Source organism: Lepisosteus oculatus, chromosome 8 (assembly GCF_040954835.1).
Source record: "Lepisosteus oculatus isolate fLepOcu1 chromosome 8, fLepOcu1.hap2, whole genome shotgun sequence".
NCBI classification, from domain to species: Eukaryota; Metazoa; Chordata; class Actinopteri; order Semionotiformes; family Lepisosteidae; genus Lepisosteus; species Lepisosteus oculatus.
Window position 1 is genome coordinate 23,577,944 of NC_090703.1, and position 16,720 is coordinate 23,594,663.

Consider the following 16,720-nt stretch of genomic DNA (forward strand, 5'->3'; position numbering starts at 1 on the left):
ATTGACTTTTATTTCTCATTAAATATAACTTGCAAACATGATGGTGGCTTTTTATTCTGCAAATTTTCTGTGGACTTCAGAGGAAGAATGTAGTCTTTTATCAGCACCTAATTTGCAAGTTCAGTAGCATGGAATTTCCATAATAAATTGAAATTGCTTCTGGGTACATTTTCTTGTAAATTTTGTAACTCCTCAAAAGATCTACTTTTAAGAATTAGTTTCAAAGTTTAATTGTAACATCTAAGCTACTAATTTCTGTCTCCCTGATCAATTTATTTTGCTGATGCTTGTATCCAAAGCAACTTACATTTGCCCCCATTTATACAGGTGGGCAATATGAGTAAATTACCACACTCAGTAGTGCCCCACTTTGGATTGAAACCCACAACACCCTAGTCCTCTATCCAGAGTACTAACCCCTCATCCACACTGCTTCTTGCTTTAAATAAGAGGGGTTTTGACTAATTTTTCATATTCTCCTGGAACTTCTCTGTAGCCTTTTGCCAAGATTATATCCACTCTGGTTCAGACTTTCTGCTTTGATCAAGTGCTTACTATAACTTGAGCAAATTTATAACTTGAGCAAATCCCAAAACAAACACTAAACAGCTTGTGATACCTCTAGCCAAACAGCAGTTTGCCCAGTCTGCAGTAAACTGCTAGTGATTACTAGATGGTACTTTTCAATGATCCTTCTCAGAGATTTTAAAATGAATAGTGTGTGTTTATTAATCTCTTACAGGCATTTCCTCAAGCTACTGTATAATTGCTTAACCTATGGTAGCATCTTAAATCAAATCGAATTTACACCGTGGCTTAAACAGCTTTTCAGTCTTTCTGATGTTACTTGCTCTCTTGATAGTTTCTTCAATGTAGAAACATTGCTGTCTTTCCTCTGGGTTCTGTCATCTCTGCCACTTGGCAGGTTTCTATGGAAACGTTGCTAGAGGCTAAGGTGCAGCACAATCTATTATACCACACAATATAAAGTTCACATCACAGAACGGATTTCCAGGTTCACACTCGGACAACAAATAAATAACTTGCAGTGCACCAGTGTTTGAAGCTTATTTGCACTGATTTAAATAAATGTTATTGATTTGGGTTTGTACGCATTAAAACTTCCTCAGAATGCAGGTTGAGCGGTGGTAAACCTGGGCCCTGTATTTACAAACAAAGGTGCACAACGGGCAGAGCCAGTTGTGGGGTTTAGATAAGCTCCAGAGCTCACTCCCTTTCATGATGGCATGAAAGGTATCAATAACGCCACCGTGCTGTTCATGCATGAATACTGCATGTTGGCCAGAATGAGTTCTACCCTGCGAGGTATAGGAGTCTAAGCTGTAAATCTAAATAATACACAATTGACTGTTCTGTATTAAATACTACAAAAATCAAAGCTAAAATAACTGCAGACCCTAAATTTACAAAAAAGAAAGTCCTGGGGATTTTTTCAACAGCCAGTATCTCCTTATTTTTGTCTTTTTTCTTTGCAGAAACTTCATCTGAATGAAGATGTAGCTGGGGCTACTTTCATGGCAGCAGGGAGTTCTGCCCCCGAGCTCTTTGCTTCAGTAATAGGTAAAGACAGATACAGTAAATAATTGGTTTACTATTCATCCTGCCTACTCCTGATTGTATATTTGACAAACTTATTTTATATCATCTCATCTTTCATTGTATATTTGACATTTTACACACTTGAACTTTGTAAAATTGAACTTCTTAGGCTCCATCTTTCATTAGGAATTAGAGCTTTTGTAACATTCCAGGGACTATTGGTATCACTATATTAAAGAGATTATGCTTGTACATTTCTGGTCGTATTTTTAGTGATGCTGCTACATCTCCATCTGCAAAAGAAAGGCAGATTCTTTGGTATCCTTACTTTCAGGGTGTGTACAGTATGGGAGGAAATATGCATATTCTGTCGTTGTACACTTTTCTCATCTGATCATTCCAATTGATTATATTATTTTAATAACATAATTGTTTATTACATAATAAGACAAAATTATTTTAAATGGAAATTCATACCCATTTTTTTAATAGTTTAAGTTCAAATAAATTAAAATAACTTAGAAAGCTTCTGAGTACACATAGTAGACATTCTTTCCAAGAGCTTTATTCTGAGTTTGATTTTTCTTTGAGTATTTGACAGTTCTGGGGTTGTAAAACAGCTTACAAGGCTTTCTCAAATTGGGTACCACCTTGGTTTTTGAATTTCTTTTGACCATTTGCCACATGTTTGATCAAAAGAGATTTTTGACAATTTATGTTTCTTTCTGCTCTATATATTTGGTGCCTTTTAAGAGTTCTCTCTGCCATTTTACTTACAGTAGCTGGACAGCAGAACTGCCTGAACACAACATTCGTTTTCTTTCTTCCTTGCTCAAATGTTGTGTGCTGGTGTGCTACATTATGCATGTCTGCAGACGAAGCACTTCTCCTGCAGGTGCAAAGATGCATATTGTAAGTTAAAGTCATCTGTGTCTAACAAGATTGAGAAACTATTCCTGCTGTTGTAGGCTAATATTTAGAGGCCTTTTGCTGATATTCTGGTGTATAAAACCCATGACAGTGTCTGCTGTCAATTTAACCATGCACACCATAAAATATAGTTTATATTGTTTTGACACTTCTGTGACAATCAAGGTTTTCTATCTGAATAAATCATCAAATCACTTTCAAAAGCTGCTTATCTAGTTCAGGGTCACAATGCCTTGGGGTCCTGAAAAGCACTGGACCCAAGGCGGGATACACCCTGGATGGGATGCCAGTCCATTGTAGGGCACACATCTGAATAATTAAATCTGTTTAATCGCATTTTTGTGTTTAAATCTGTTAGAATATAGCACATTAATATTTAATTAGTTGAATTTACTTAGGCTATATGGACTGTTATTTAAAAAGCTTAATTCTATTATATTAATAAAAGTGAATTCGGTACTCCTCACATTCTGATAGATTAGAGGGGTGTAATTTAAAAGGTACAAGTGGGGATTGGCATGAGTGGGCGGCTAATTCCATGCTGAAAAATAGAAAGAAGAAACTGCGATTCAGATTTTGAGCCTTCTTCAGGCTTGACTGACTCACATCTGAAGAAGGCTGAACAGCATGAATGTTGCATTTCTTCTTTCTGCTTTTTAGCATGGAATTAACTTTTATTTTCTTTGTGAAATTTAAAAGCTGATCGTTACATCATTGGTTTCAATCTAAATGATAACACTTTGTATTTTCCTCATTTTGGGGTGGTCTTTAAAAACAAACTTAGTTGTGCAATTCTGGAAGCAATATACATTTGTAAAAGGTTGACTGTGTAAACTATGAACTACAGTTTTGTGAATTTTTGGAGACACCAAGCAATAACTTTGTTTCTGTGAGAAATACTCTGGCAAATGTTTCACTTCATCTTGAGAATACCTAAAACAAAAACCTTAAAATCCAGAAATATATGCATATTTGCCCTCAGAAAAGATTACATATTTTTTACCTTTACTTCTCATTGAAATATTCAGTGATATAATTTAGTAGGTAATCATTTTTGCTGTGTATTATACCCATAGGGGGTGTCCAATCCTGGTCCTGGAGGGCTGCGGGATTTCAGGACCTCTTTAAAGCAGCAGCACCTTAAGCTGTAATTGGGCCAGTTAATTAAATTGCTTTCTTACCCAAGTACACCAACAGTGTTTGAGTTACATTATGGGGTAAAAAAATCAAAATAACATGGAGCACCTGACTAAACAGACAAGGCTTTAGTCCTGAAATGCATTTGCATTTCTCAGATTAGCAGGGAGTGAGATCCAGAGTTATCCAGAGCAAGGCGGCTGAAAGCGAGCACCCAGAGATGCTTTTACCTATTAGGAGGTACAAATAAATAGTGTGTCTCAGCAGAGCGTAAAGCCCTGCTTGGTACATAGGAAATAGTAAGAGATGCTAAGTATTGCATGGATTTGGTGCATAGGGCTTTAAAAGTTAAAAGTGCCAATTTTTAGATGAACGATCTGGCTAATGGGCAGCCTATGAAGACATTTCAGAATTGGGGTGATGTGGTCACAGAGCCTTGAACGCATGAGAAGTCAGGTAGCTGAATTTTAGACCAAGTTTGTTTAGGGAGCAGGTACAGTAGGGAGACCACTGTAAAGACTCTTGCAGTAATCCAGCTGACATGATGTCAGGGAAAGACTGCAGGCAATGTTTCTGAGAGACAAAGACAAAGAGACAAGAGACTTTACAAATGGATTTTATTTGTGCATCAAAACAGATCTCAGTATCAAAATAAGTCCCCCAGATGTTTCTTACTGTACATCTGTTCAGAGCTTGTCTTTCCAACATGCTTTATGTACAGGAGTGGATTCATTCCATTCACCGCTGAATCACCCACTAGGGTGACACTCAGAAGTCCCACTGCGGATAAATTTAAAATTACTTTAAGAGGCCCGTTCTGCAAACTCAATGTAGACTTTAGGCAGGACACCAGGTTTTATAAGCTGTAGGGGTATTAACAAGATTGAATTATCCTACAGACAATACCATAGGATTTTTAAAGATCAAATAGGCAGGAACTTGGCTTATTTGTAGGATATGAAGTGTCCCCTGTCACCATAGTGGTGAGTTGGTTTAAAAATGTTATTCCCGAGAGAAGAGTACCATCTACTGGTCGACCAACACCATTACAGTAGCAATCTGGTTTTACTTGAAGTCTGTCATCTTGGCACCAACTAGACCCAGGCTTGCTTAGCATCTGATATCTGATGAGAGCAGGCTTCGTTATTCTAGTTTGACCAAACAATAGAAAATGGGCATTTGGACCTTTTCAGTTTTTCATAGAAAATTGTTTTGTTTGAAGGAGATATGAAGATCTTTGTTATTACTGATGTTTAGTTTATATAATAAAAACTAGAAATCATGACCTGGTGTTTGAAGCACATGAAGTCAGTTGATCTTATTTTTTTTAAACAGACATCAAAATATACTGAATGTTTGAAAGCATCACTGCATATGTGACTCACAAAACCTCAGAGGTAACTTTATATCACCTTTAACATGTAGATGTTTTTGAGTTACTGGATTTTAAGTAAAAAACACATTCAAAAACTGTTTTTAGATCTCAGTGTCAAATCATTTGGTATACTGTACAGCTTGCAAAATATTTTAGCAAGCAGCCCACATGCAGTCCTAAGTGACTTTAAACATCAGCTATTAATGTTACTTACAGTACATAAGTCAACCTCCCATGAAGAACAACACAAAAATCTGAAATACTTCAAATAGGCACATTAAGAGCTGGAAACAACATAAAGAATTTGGAAACTGTTAAATTACAGGTGTATCAAATAGAGACTCCACAGCAATGCTTTCTCAGCAGTTTACGTTTCTTTGCAATTTGTCCATGGAAGCCCTGTCCAAACATGGTGCAGAACTGCCATAGAGGCCTTACCTAACAAGTAGTCTTTTTCATCTTTGTTTGTCCTTGGTTTCTCACAAAACGTTTTTGTGCATCTTTTATGGTACAAACTGAGCTGTTCAGATACAAGTAATCCTTTTCATATAAGCTAAGAGCTCTGCCTAGAATTCATATAATAAAACTGTTCAAATGGAATAAGGTACTAATTAAAAGACTTCTTATTAATTATATATGTGTGTGGTTATATTAATCAGTTAATTTGGGACTATGAAATCTCTTTCAATGAGGATAGTATGTGAAATCACTTTCGATGGGGATAATGTGATTCAGGGAAAATACAGCAAGCTATTTTTTAAAATCATTGACTTCATTGCATTATATTCAGACCGCCTTGAAGTACTTAAAAAACTACTGCTCAGCATTAAGAATTTTAGCAGAAATTAATATTTTATTATCTGTATGTATACATTTGTATGAGTTTGTGCAATCTACGCCAACACATACTGAATATTATACTGTACATTCTCTACTGGAATATATTATTCTTGCATACATACACAAAATCTTTTCTCTCCAGTGAGCAATGATTTAAATGAACAAAGGTGCTTTTCATACTTACTGAAGGGAACAGTGTTTTCTGCAGGCAGTGCTGAATAATTAATGTCTGCTAATATTTTGAAAATGTCAGTCTTCATTGCATATCATAAGTCCTGCCAGTTGTGGACTGGATAAGGTAATTCATTTTGTCTCCGATTCTCCAGGTGTCTTCATCACCCATGGGGATGTGGGCGTTGGAACTATTGTTGGCTCAGCAGTATTCAACATCTTGTGCATAATTGGTGTCTGTGGAATCTTTGCAGGGCAGGTATGTAACTTTTCTTTTTGCTCGCTTTTCATTTTTATTTTTGCCCTCCAGAGTGATGCTTTTATGGTTGTTTTTTCAGGAAGCTTTATTCTCTTAGCAGCATATACTGTACCATGCTTCTTGAAAATATTTACCATTTACATTTAACTCCTTCCTGTACACTGTCAATTCCAGAAGATAAGCATCCTGCCACAACTGATAAAACATAATGGTGACACACTGACAAGATATTGTGCTTGGTTGCCCCATGACACTCAAGAAAAGCATGCTTGTAAGACCTCAAATAAAACAGGAAGAGAAATTTTATTGAACTTGTATCTCTGATAGTGGCATTGCAGTTCAAGTACCACCAAGTCCTTGTTCTCATGTACCGAGAGGCAATAAAGACTCAAATGGGTTTTGCAACCTGTGTACTTTGTTGGATTATTAACCTATCTCAGAATGAGTACTGTATATAGTGTAGCTTATACAGTACGTAGTGTATTAGTATAGCATATTAGGAAGTGGAAATGGAGGAAACTATACTTGTTTCAATGAGCTTCTTGTCAAAGGTTAAAGAAGGTAAAAAATTAAAACAAATGAGAGGCTACTCAGGTCAGAAGTAAATATGTTCATAAGCTTCTGTACTTGTGTAGGTCAGAATGGTGTTCAGTGCAGGCAGAGAGTACCTACTGTACAAAGGTAAAAGGGTCAAGAAGACTCCAGTACAAGGGTTTGTTGTTAGTTTTGCACTGCTAGTTATGAAAAAAAGTTACACATGGGACCACAAATTATGCCTTTTATCTCATTGAAAAAAAATCTTTAATGTTATTTACCCATAGCAAAACAAAAGCTGTTTTTTTATTTTTTCTGTAATCACAGCTTGAGAAAAAGACAGATGAATGGCAAGGACAGTGCTTGAAGTGTTCTATTATTATGAAACAACTCTGTTTTTAAAATGCATTAAAAATGTATAATACTGTATATTGTAGTATGTCAATAAAACTGATTATATTTTTTCAAACCTCCTTGCATGTGAATATAGATGTTAATTTGGGCCTGTGATTAAAAAATTATCTAGAAACTATAGATGATTTGGAGAAGCTCAGTGTTATCTTAAGTGGGTTTAATAACGCTTAAGGTAAAATCTTAAGGTAGCCATGTTCTTTCTCTCTGCTTATGCTCAACGGCTTTGTAGATTTTATTCTCATTACTAAACAAACACAAGAACTCATCAATAAATCCTGTAATATTACCCACTCCGAAGATGAATAACCAGAAGAGACACAAAACAGGACAAATGGCACAGAGCACAAGCAAGAGTCTTTGGCATTATAAGAGTGAAGTGATTAAACTAGCAATGAGCTTCAGGATACACACCAGGAAGAGTGGAACATCCATCACTGGATAAAGGAAATAATACAATTAGGGCCCAAACGCTTAAAGAAGTGACCAAACTTCTTTTTTTTTGGTCCTTTTAAAATCTTCATCAATTTGCAAAAAAATGATGTATTAGTAAGGACAGTTTTTGGCTCTTAAGAAGTTGAATATTCTTAGTACCAGCCTTTAACCTTGTTTTTGCATTTCACACCTGCACTCATTCAGATAGGAGGACCATATGCAATTTAAAATATGCAGAACATGGTGTCACTTTTATTGTGGGAGTGTTTGATACAATGTCATTCACAGTCTATAGCTAAGTTTGAGTTCTGTAGACATAGGAAAGTAATGAGACAAAAGGTTTATCTAATTTAAGCAGTCAGTGGGAAGTCTTTTAGGTTCTTCTGTTTACTAAAAGTTTGGAAAAGGAATTGATTTTGATAATATTCTGTGGCTCACCCGGGAATGGAGTGTCATAACGAGAATCCTTTTTTATAGTTGGATTTACAAACAAATGCATTCACAGTGATAAAGAAGTAAATGCTCTTGTAGGGAAAACCGGTTCAGGGACGCCAAATATGTAATCATAGTGGCTCTCTGAAGGCACCAGTTCTGTAGGGTTTGGGCATTTACTGAGACAATTATTAATTGTAGCAGTAAATCACAAAGTTGATTCTTTTGATGGCTTTAGAGTCCAACCATGCGACATAACTCAAACAACGCACACACACAGGTACTAATACACGAGGATACATTTATTAATACATAGAATATGCATATAAACCTAACAGATCTTATCGAGAGGGTTATCAGAATACAAAATATATATATTCAGTCAGTTACGAAGTGTTACACATCAAGAGGACATACGTTCAGTATATCATTCATTAAGACCGTTTCATAAATGAACTTGGTTACAACTTCTACATTAGATACTCAAAACAAGTACGTAACTCTTAGGAATTAAATTGATATCAACTGGTTGGGATAACAATTGAATTCTCGAGCTGTAATGCATTGAAGTTGAATACTCATCCAATCTTTGGGGATTCAGATCTCCTGCGGGCACAAAGAAACAGTTGCAGGCTGTTGCTGTCCAATCCGCGGTCTCTGGCTCGGTGCCAGGCTGTGCTGTGCGGCTTGCGATGGTGCGCTGTTGATGCTCACTGACCGGCTAGTTAGTGTTGGCTTTAACTAGCAAAGTTTGTGCACAGGAGAAAAGATGACTGTGGGTCCCAGCAAGTCAGGAAGAGGACAGGTTCATTCCTGATGAAGAGCTAGTTCTGAATAGTGATTCAGCTGTCCACAGTTCCGACCTGTTCACAAGGCCTGCTGCTGGTTACTCTTTGGCAACCTCCACTCTAGACTCTTAGAACAAAGGAAAGTTCTGGCACTCGGACACACTGGCCGTTCCGTGGTTGTCCGGGCTGAGTCTCAGGATGGTCAGGAGGCACGCTGCGAGAATGTCCTGCCCTTGGGAGCCTTCTGCTCCTGGGCCGTCCTGCCCTGGAATTCTCCTTTGATTTCCCTTTAGAATTCTCCTCAGAATCTTACTGAATCTTACTGAATCTGAATCTTGTTGAATCTCCCAGGCTCTCTGTGCTGCCTGTTTTTACCTGGAGGAACTTCAGCTCATTGATTGGCTGAAAGTTCCATGGGCATCAGAGTCCCACGTGGGTTACTCGGCCCTACCAGTCCCTGATTGGTTGATCAAGGTGAGATATGAGTCACTTACTCCTGACACTTAGTAATGCAGTCCAGATGTCCAACTGGCACTCCCTAGACAGATAGGCGCCAATGGATGACCATTGATCATGATAGCCAGGCTTAGCTAAGTGCATCCCCCTTTGGGAGCTGTCCTTATCAAAAGAAAACATCTTGCATGAATAGTTTCTCTGTGGCTGCACCACAGAGATGAACAGAGAAATGGGGCCTCATTTGGGAAGCTCAGAAACACTTAATTCTGCCTTATTAATAAGCCTCGCCGCTATACTCTTTTATTTATTGCTACTAACTGCAAAGCAAAACACAAAACAAAATTCTTACTATACTCCCTAAAATGTCCTCTTTTGACATTTTGTTTGTTAGGCAATTAAGTTAAAAAAATGCTCACAAAAACCATCATTCTCCAAATGTTTCATGGGCTCATCATTCAGTTGTTTCTCCCTGTGCTGCACAACATAACAGAGGCTATGGTCTCTTCCTTAAGATCAGAGGCTTAGGGCCAACTTGAAGCCTCTTCTGTCTGTTTTTTTATGTCGCCCAACCAGTTGTCTTCTACCAATTGGTCAGATAACTGAGTATTGCTCTGTTGTGTATCTGTTTCAGACAAAATCTCAATTTTGACTCCACCTACTGTACAACCCTTTTCATTATTTAAACTTGAACTACTCCTGTCACAGTGATTGTATTCTCTGTTGAAACCAGTTGAAATATTATTCTCAAAGAAGTTTGCCCATTGTAAAATAAGATGCCATTATATTATGGTTTGTTTCCCAAGATAACCCCTCTACTGAAAATTCATTCTTCCTCCTAATTCAGGGCATTATTCACCATTACAGTGCACTTGTGCAGTAGGAGTTTTGTTTTTCACTAAGAAGTTGTTCACCATTGTAAAGGTAACTGACAAATTGCTCTGAAGTTCCAAGTTCAAAGTCCATCAAATGCTGAATACAGTGAGATAAAATAGGATTGTTCAACAAGAACATAGGAAAATGTTAATTATCTCAATTAATCTCTACAAACTGGCTTGATCAGTTATTCCATATCTTTAAAATTCCCTTTTTAAAAGTACAGAAACTGTTTTTGACAAGTATCCATGTATAGTTTTAAATAGATCAGCTCTCTTTTGTTTCCCACTCATTCCTTTTGGTTTGGGGAACATGTCAAAATCCCATGCCCAGAGAACTTCAACTAAAGTTCGCGGAAATGCTCAAGCTTAGAAGCACCTGTTAATTATTATATACAGTTGTATGCAAAAGTTGGTTAAATTGCATCTTTCACAGAATCTCCAAGTGAAAAGAAGTTAACACAACCACTGTTAACACAAACACTGCAGGGTACAAAATATTTTACTGTTTCAAATTTATTTTTTCAGTTTGTTAAATTCAACAAATAAATAGTAATTGTGTATTAAAATATACAGGAATATGTCATGTTTAACTTTGTACCCTGCAAAATTGTAAACCTGCAGCATTAACTTCTTTTCACTTAGAGATTCAGTGAAATGTGTAATTTGACCAGGGTTACCCAAACTTTTGCATATTACTGGACACACCCAAACTAGAATAACAATTTATTTTCTTTATATCAAAGACTTATGTACTTCAAGGGAATAATAATAATAATAATAATTGCTTACACTTATATAGCGCTTTTCTGGACACTCCACTCAAAGCACTTTACAGGTAATGTGGACTCCCCTCCACCACCAATGTGCAGCATCCTGAGAAACATTAGACAGGCTCCTCCAATCTGCTCCACTATCATGTCTGCAAGCTCCATTGCATCTGAGGGTTAAAAAAGAGGGTCAGTTGAGGAATGTGAGCACTGTGACTGACCCATCTTAAACCTACCCTTGTTTGTTGACCACTTGAGGAGTCTCATTGGCTAATGACATAACTCGGCTGCAAATTCATGGCCTGTTCTCAGAGGGAGCCTTTACTCATTGAGTGTCCTTGATTATATTTCCTCAAAGATACTTTAGTGATTACCTTTTTTAAGATTTTTTTTATGGGAACTAGTAAGATTGAATGCCTTGCAGTTCTGGAGCATGTGAGGGTATTGGCTGTGTATGTATGAAAAAAACCTTTCAGTTGCATTCATGATAGATTTTAAAAAGTGCTTGCATACCACTTTCTAAACTGGAATTGAGGGGCCTGTTTTTGGTGTTCTAGAAGTGAAACATACCAACCTTGTAATCTTTAAGTAAGCTGTATTCATCACATGCAGTTTTTTCCCTGTAAATGCCTCTGCAGAATTTCAAAATAAACTTTCCATATATAAGTAACAAGCTGTAAATTAGGTCTAAATACATAACTTGGGTGAAATATAATGTATGCTGTATACTAATAATGTCCATGCAACTAGACTAGTTTTTAATGCATAAACTAAATACTCCAGTTCTGTGTCAGTGGTTGCAGTAAAAGAAAATTACGCGTTCTGTTTTGTGATCAATTTGTTTAACCTGCACAGTATTAGCAAAAAAACAGACCAGAAAATGCCTTTATTAGATGCATTGTCTACAGCAACAATAAAAAACACCAGCATAGGGCAATGCCAACATTTTGTCATAAGGCAAGGGACCTGACACCTCCTGCCATCCATCCTATCCATACAGGAATACAAAGCACACATGGATAGCACAGAGAAATAACACAGACACTACAAACAGCATTAACAAAAATGGGCTGAATTTTCAGTCTTTTACAACACTTGTCAGTAACGCAGAGTGGTCAAAATCAACCACCATCACATCCTCGCACACTCTACACAGCTAACCACAGGTAGTGTCCGTATTGGGCTACAATGTGCACTGTTAACCTCTAACAAGATTTTCCATGTTTCTGAAAAGCACAGTTTGTAATAATAAGGAGCTGTATGCATATATCAACAGCAACCTGCCTAAGGGGTCCATATCTCCACACAAACCGCGAGAAATCATTTCTGTGCCACAAATTTGAGAGCTTCATGTTTATACACTGTCTTACTCATGACTTTCAGCAAGCCTTGTTAGACTGCTGTAGCTGAGATTGAGCAACCTGTCAAGGTTCAGTGGTCACATGTAGTGTGTGAAGGCTAATGCTGGCTTTCTGAGATAGCCATGTTAAAAGTGAGTGAAAATAAGATCACTTTATTCCACATACCCCAACTTTCACTCCATGAGACACTCAGACACACAGACAGAGATAGAAGCTTGGGGTCAGAGCGCAGAATCAGACATTTATACGGCGCCCCTGGAGCAGTTGGGGTTAAGGGCCTTGCTCAGGGGCCAAACGGAGTAGGATTCCTCTGCTGGCCACGGGATACAAACTGGCAACCTTCCAGCCACAGGTGCAGATCCTTAGCCACAAAGCTACCGCACCACCCTGAAGTTACATTAAGTGACTGGGAAGAATTTGCTTTGAATAAAAGCATCTGTTAAATGACAAGTTTAGATGCAAATGCAAATGATCTTCTCAAAATAGAAACCCTTTGACTTGTAGGTTCCTAGGAGTCCAGAGAATCCCAAATAGTTATTTGTCCTTTGTTACTTGTGTAATTATCCTTAGCATACAGTTCTAGTGTCATTTGCATCTATTTTAATGTGCTGCTGTGGTGAGAAGAGAAGTGATTCAATTCAAAGTCTTCACGTAGACTGTTGAGAAGATACATTTGCCAACCTTAATAATACACTTGCTTTTCTTTAGCCCTTCTAGCTCATAAACGCTTTACTGCTCTTTGTAGGCAGTGCATGAAATATACAATTATGAATTTTGAAAAAACTTTTCCCAAAATGTTCCAAAATGTTCCAAATTGTTAAATGATTTCTTATTCTAGATTTGTGCGGATGATTACCACATAATTATTACAGTATGTTTACAGTTTTTTAATATGCTAATATCATTTTAGTATAATTTAGTCAAATAAAATATGGAAAATTATTAAAAGATCTGACTGGGAGCTAATTTGTTCACTAAGCAACAACATGACGAATCAATGATTGAGCTTTTTGTCTTCCTGGGGCAAAAGAGAGCTAAAACATTAAGAACCACATTTCTACTATTTTAGCACCATCTCATGTTTTTATCATACAGTTCGATATGACAGAAAAAAGAATGAGTAAGTTAGATTAACCTTTTGCTCAATGATGTCTTCCAATGTGTGTCCATTGTGTAAGAGTAGGACTGTAACTGTGACAGTGCAGAAGAGCTAATATTATTTATAAAAGTCATATTCGTTGGAAAACAAAACTAATTCTAATCCAATTTCCAAAGCACAGGATCACAAACTAAAAAAAGCAAATTCTCTCAGAAATTCAAAGGGATCTATTCTAGAAGACAAGCTGGTAAAGGCAGAAGTCTTCTATGATTATTTTACACAAATGTTCATGAAGGAGTTGATAAATAACACTGAGACAGTTCCACTCAGTTCAGTAAATCAGAGGATGAGATTGTAATGGGATTAAGGAGAGCTTCAAACAGACAGATTTCTTGCACCTGATTGTATTTATCCACATATACTCACAAATAAAGTATGTTACTCATCACAGATTAGAATGTCAAATGACACTTAGGGCAGGGAATGTGACCACTAATTAGAAAATTGCAAATACAATCCTGATTCCTAAAATGGGGACAAAACAGAGCCAGAAATATTACAGTTGAATCAGATTTAGTTAAGATGTCAAAAGTTTTGAAAAAATTATAAGAATCAAATATAAAGCACATCAAATTAAATGGCATACTAGAAGGAATTCAGCACCAATTCAAGGAAATAACTTAATAACATGTAACAATATATTTGGACTTTTTCTAAAGTATCACATGAATGTCTAGTAAACAAGCTCTTATATAGGAGCATTCAAGACCTAAACAGGAAACCAAGGATTGTGGGTGTCTAGAATAAAATCCCTAGTCATGTACAGTAGTTGAATCTGCCTGTGGGATCATTTAAGAAAGGATGAGATGGAATTGATCATTATGCTAGTAAAAGATTAAGATCGGATTTATACCCTTTCTTAGTCTATGTTCTCATTTTTTCAGGTTTCCATTCATATATATTGTATATAAGACAGGACTGTTTGGTAGGGATCTGTTAAACCACACAGAGGACAGCTTGAAAGAGCTAGTGTGAGAAAGAGCATTATCATATTGAAGGATTAAGTGATTCAACAGTGCTGCTACTCTGACCATAGGAGTACAGCATGCATCCCAAAATGGTCAGCTTAACTCTTGAGCAGTGAGATTTCCATCTGCAGCAGAATTATGTTCAAAAGCAGACCACCTGTTCTGACTCATGCCTATAAAAGATCTTTATTTATCTTTCTAAGGCTCTTGAAGAAAGTATATTTGTGAACCACTACACATTTTTGTAGGGCTTGCATTTTAGTACTTATCTTCAACTATATTCATTCCACAAGTCACACCACATTTCTGTTTTTACATGATGAGCCAAATGGTTGTTTGTTGTCACAGCTATGTATAAGTAGCACTCATAAATGGCTGTATTTCAGAGTGCAGAAGAGAACATTGGTTTCTCTATACTTGGTTTTCCAGGGGCCAAATAAACTAACTGGACTGAGCTGTGACTTCTTGCATACCTATACAGTATAGTATATGTCTCTGTTGATATGTACATTAAAATGCAGTCCTTCAGCCACATGATTTATGGGACCCAGCATTTCCATTATTGCTGCTCCTGATGTACTGTATACATTCTTTCATGATGCCTATTTGTATTAGCAGCAATATGTTAAAATAAAATAGGGCTGTATACTACCAAGACAATTTTTAGCACATTATGTTAAACCATGTTTGTGGCCAAAATATATTCCTTATCTTGTCTCCGGGATATGTCATGTACTGTACAGTGCCTTGCAAAAATATTCACCCCCTTCCGATGATTTGCAAATTATGTATGCATATTTTTATATTGAATATTTTTAATCAAGAACTTGGCATTGTGATGCAGTGGTTAGAATTTCTGATTTCTTCCTCATAGGACTGAGGTCCTGGGTTTAATTCCTGGGGTGGTTCTTGCTTAGAGTTTGTACTCTATGTTGTCCCCTTCATATGTTGGTTTCATCCTAGTATTCCACTTTCCTCCCACAGTCCAAAGGCATGGTTGTAGGTTAACTGGCTTCTGTAAAAACTTGGCAGTGGTGTGAGTGTGTGGGTGTTTGTGTCTGTGTGTGCCCTGTAATGGACGTGATGGCCCAGAACCGTTTCCTCACTTCCTGGGCCATTGTGACCCTGAATTTAATTGGATAGTGAAAGTCATGTGACTTTTAATCAAAATGTGACTGCTCAGACTGAAAACTTTAATGGGTAAAAGAAGATTCATGTCCACAAAAACTGAAAGGAAATATCACAAACCCAAGAATGGCCAAGAGAAAGTCAGAAAAGCATATTGCAATTTAGAATAAAATGTAGTTTTTCAGTGTTCTAGTTGTAAAAGAACAGCACAGGATGAAGTAAAGTATCTCTGAGGTAATCAAGGGAAAGTTCTAAATAATAAAGTGAAGTAGCCAATGGATTAAATTATTATTTTGCTCAGATGTTGACCACAGAATAAATTATCAACATGCCTTATGCTGTAAAAAGAGTAACAATTCTCATTTAAATACTATTAACACAGAAGAAACAGAAATGTTATTGGTACAAGAAGTACTTAAAGTCTTCAAAAGTTCAGGGCTTTGAATGTATTGTATTCTAACTGTTGTATTTAGGAAAAGGAGATGTTATTCATAGACTGCTACAGTAACTCCAGACAGGGCTATTTCCTATCAATTGGATGTATGCGTATTTAGCACACAGGCTGAATTTCACACAGGTTTCATGACGGCTTCTCTACAATACTTACTTTTTTGCATATTTGTTAAAACAACTAACATAATTTCAGATTTCCAAAAAAAAAACACCATGCCAGTTCCTGATTTATCTAGGCAGAAATAAATCCTTAAAAACCCAGAAGACAAATGGGACATTCAAAACAACTCTGAAAAAATAACTTAACGTTATTCATGCAACATGCATTAAGGAAGTCCTAGGTAACCCTAAATAGCAGAAATCAATTCCAAACTGCAAATATTTGTGTTTCATTCAAGGTGGCTTTGGTCAAGCATACTTCTAACACAGAGCATACAGTACATAATATTGTGTTTGAATGTGTACACATCATGCAGCAAGAGCAACATAATGAATTGTCAAGTGGGAGCTGTCACTTCATTTCTCAAAATTTAAAAGGAAAGATTAAATTCACATAGATGTAAAAAGAACACTGTATGTATTACACACTTTGCACATAATAAATCAGGCCCCAATTTTTATTTGTGAAGTTAGAATCTGACTTTAAGATTCTATAGAGTAATATTAGGCCACTGCAGAGAG

The 16,720-nt window shown here is 36.7% G+C and overlaps 1 protein-coding gene across 2 annotated transcripts in view; it reads left to right on the forward strand.

The window, feature by feature from the left end:
* Positions 1–16,720, forward strand: part of slc24a4b (solute carrier family 24 member 4b) — a 193,228-nt gene that overhangs the window by 144,119 nt on the left and 32,389 nt on the right. For both annotated transcript variants that reach the window (XM_015351228.2, XM_006632714.3), the window contains exons 5-6: positions 1,497–1,581; positions 6,169–6,272. In XM_015351228.2, coding sequence (XP_015206714.1) covers positions 1,497–1,581; positions 6,169–6,272 — 189 coding nt within the window. The remainder of the gene's footprint in view (positions 1–1,496; positions 1,582–6,168; positions 6,273–16,720) is intronic.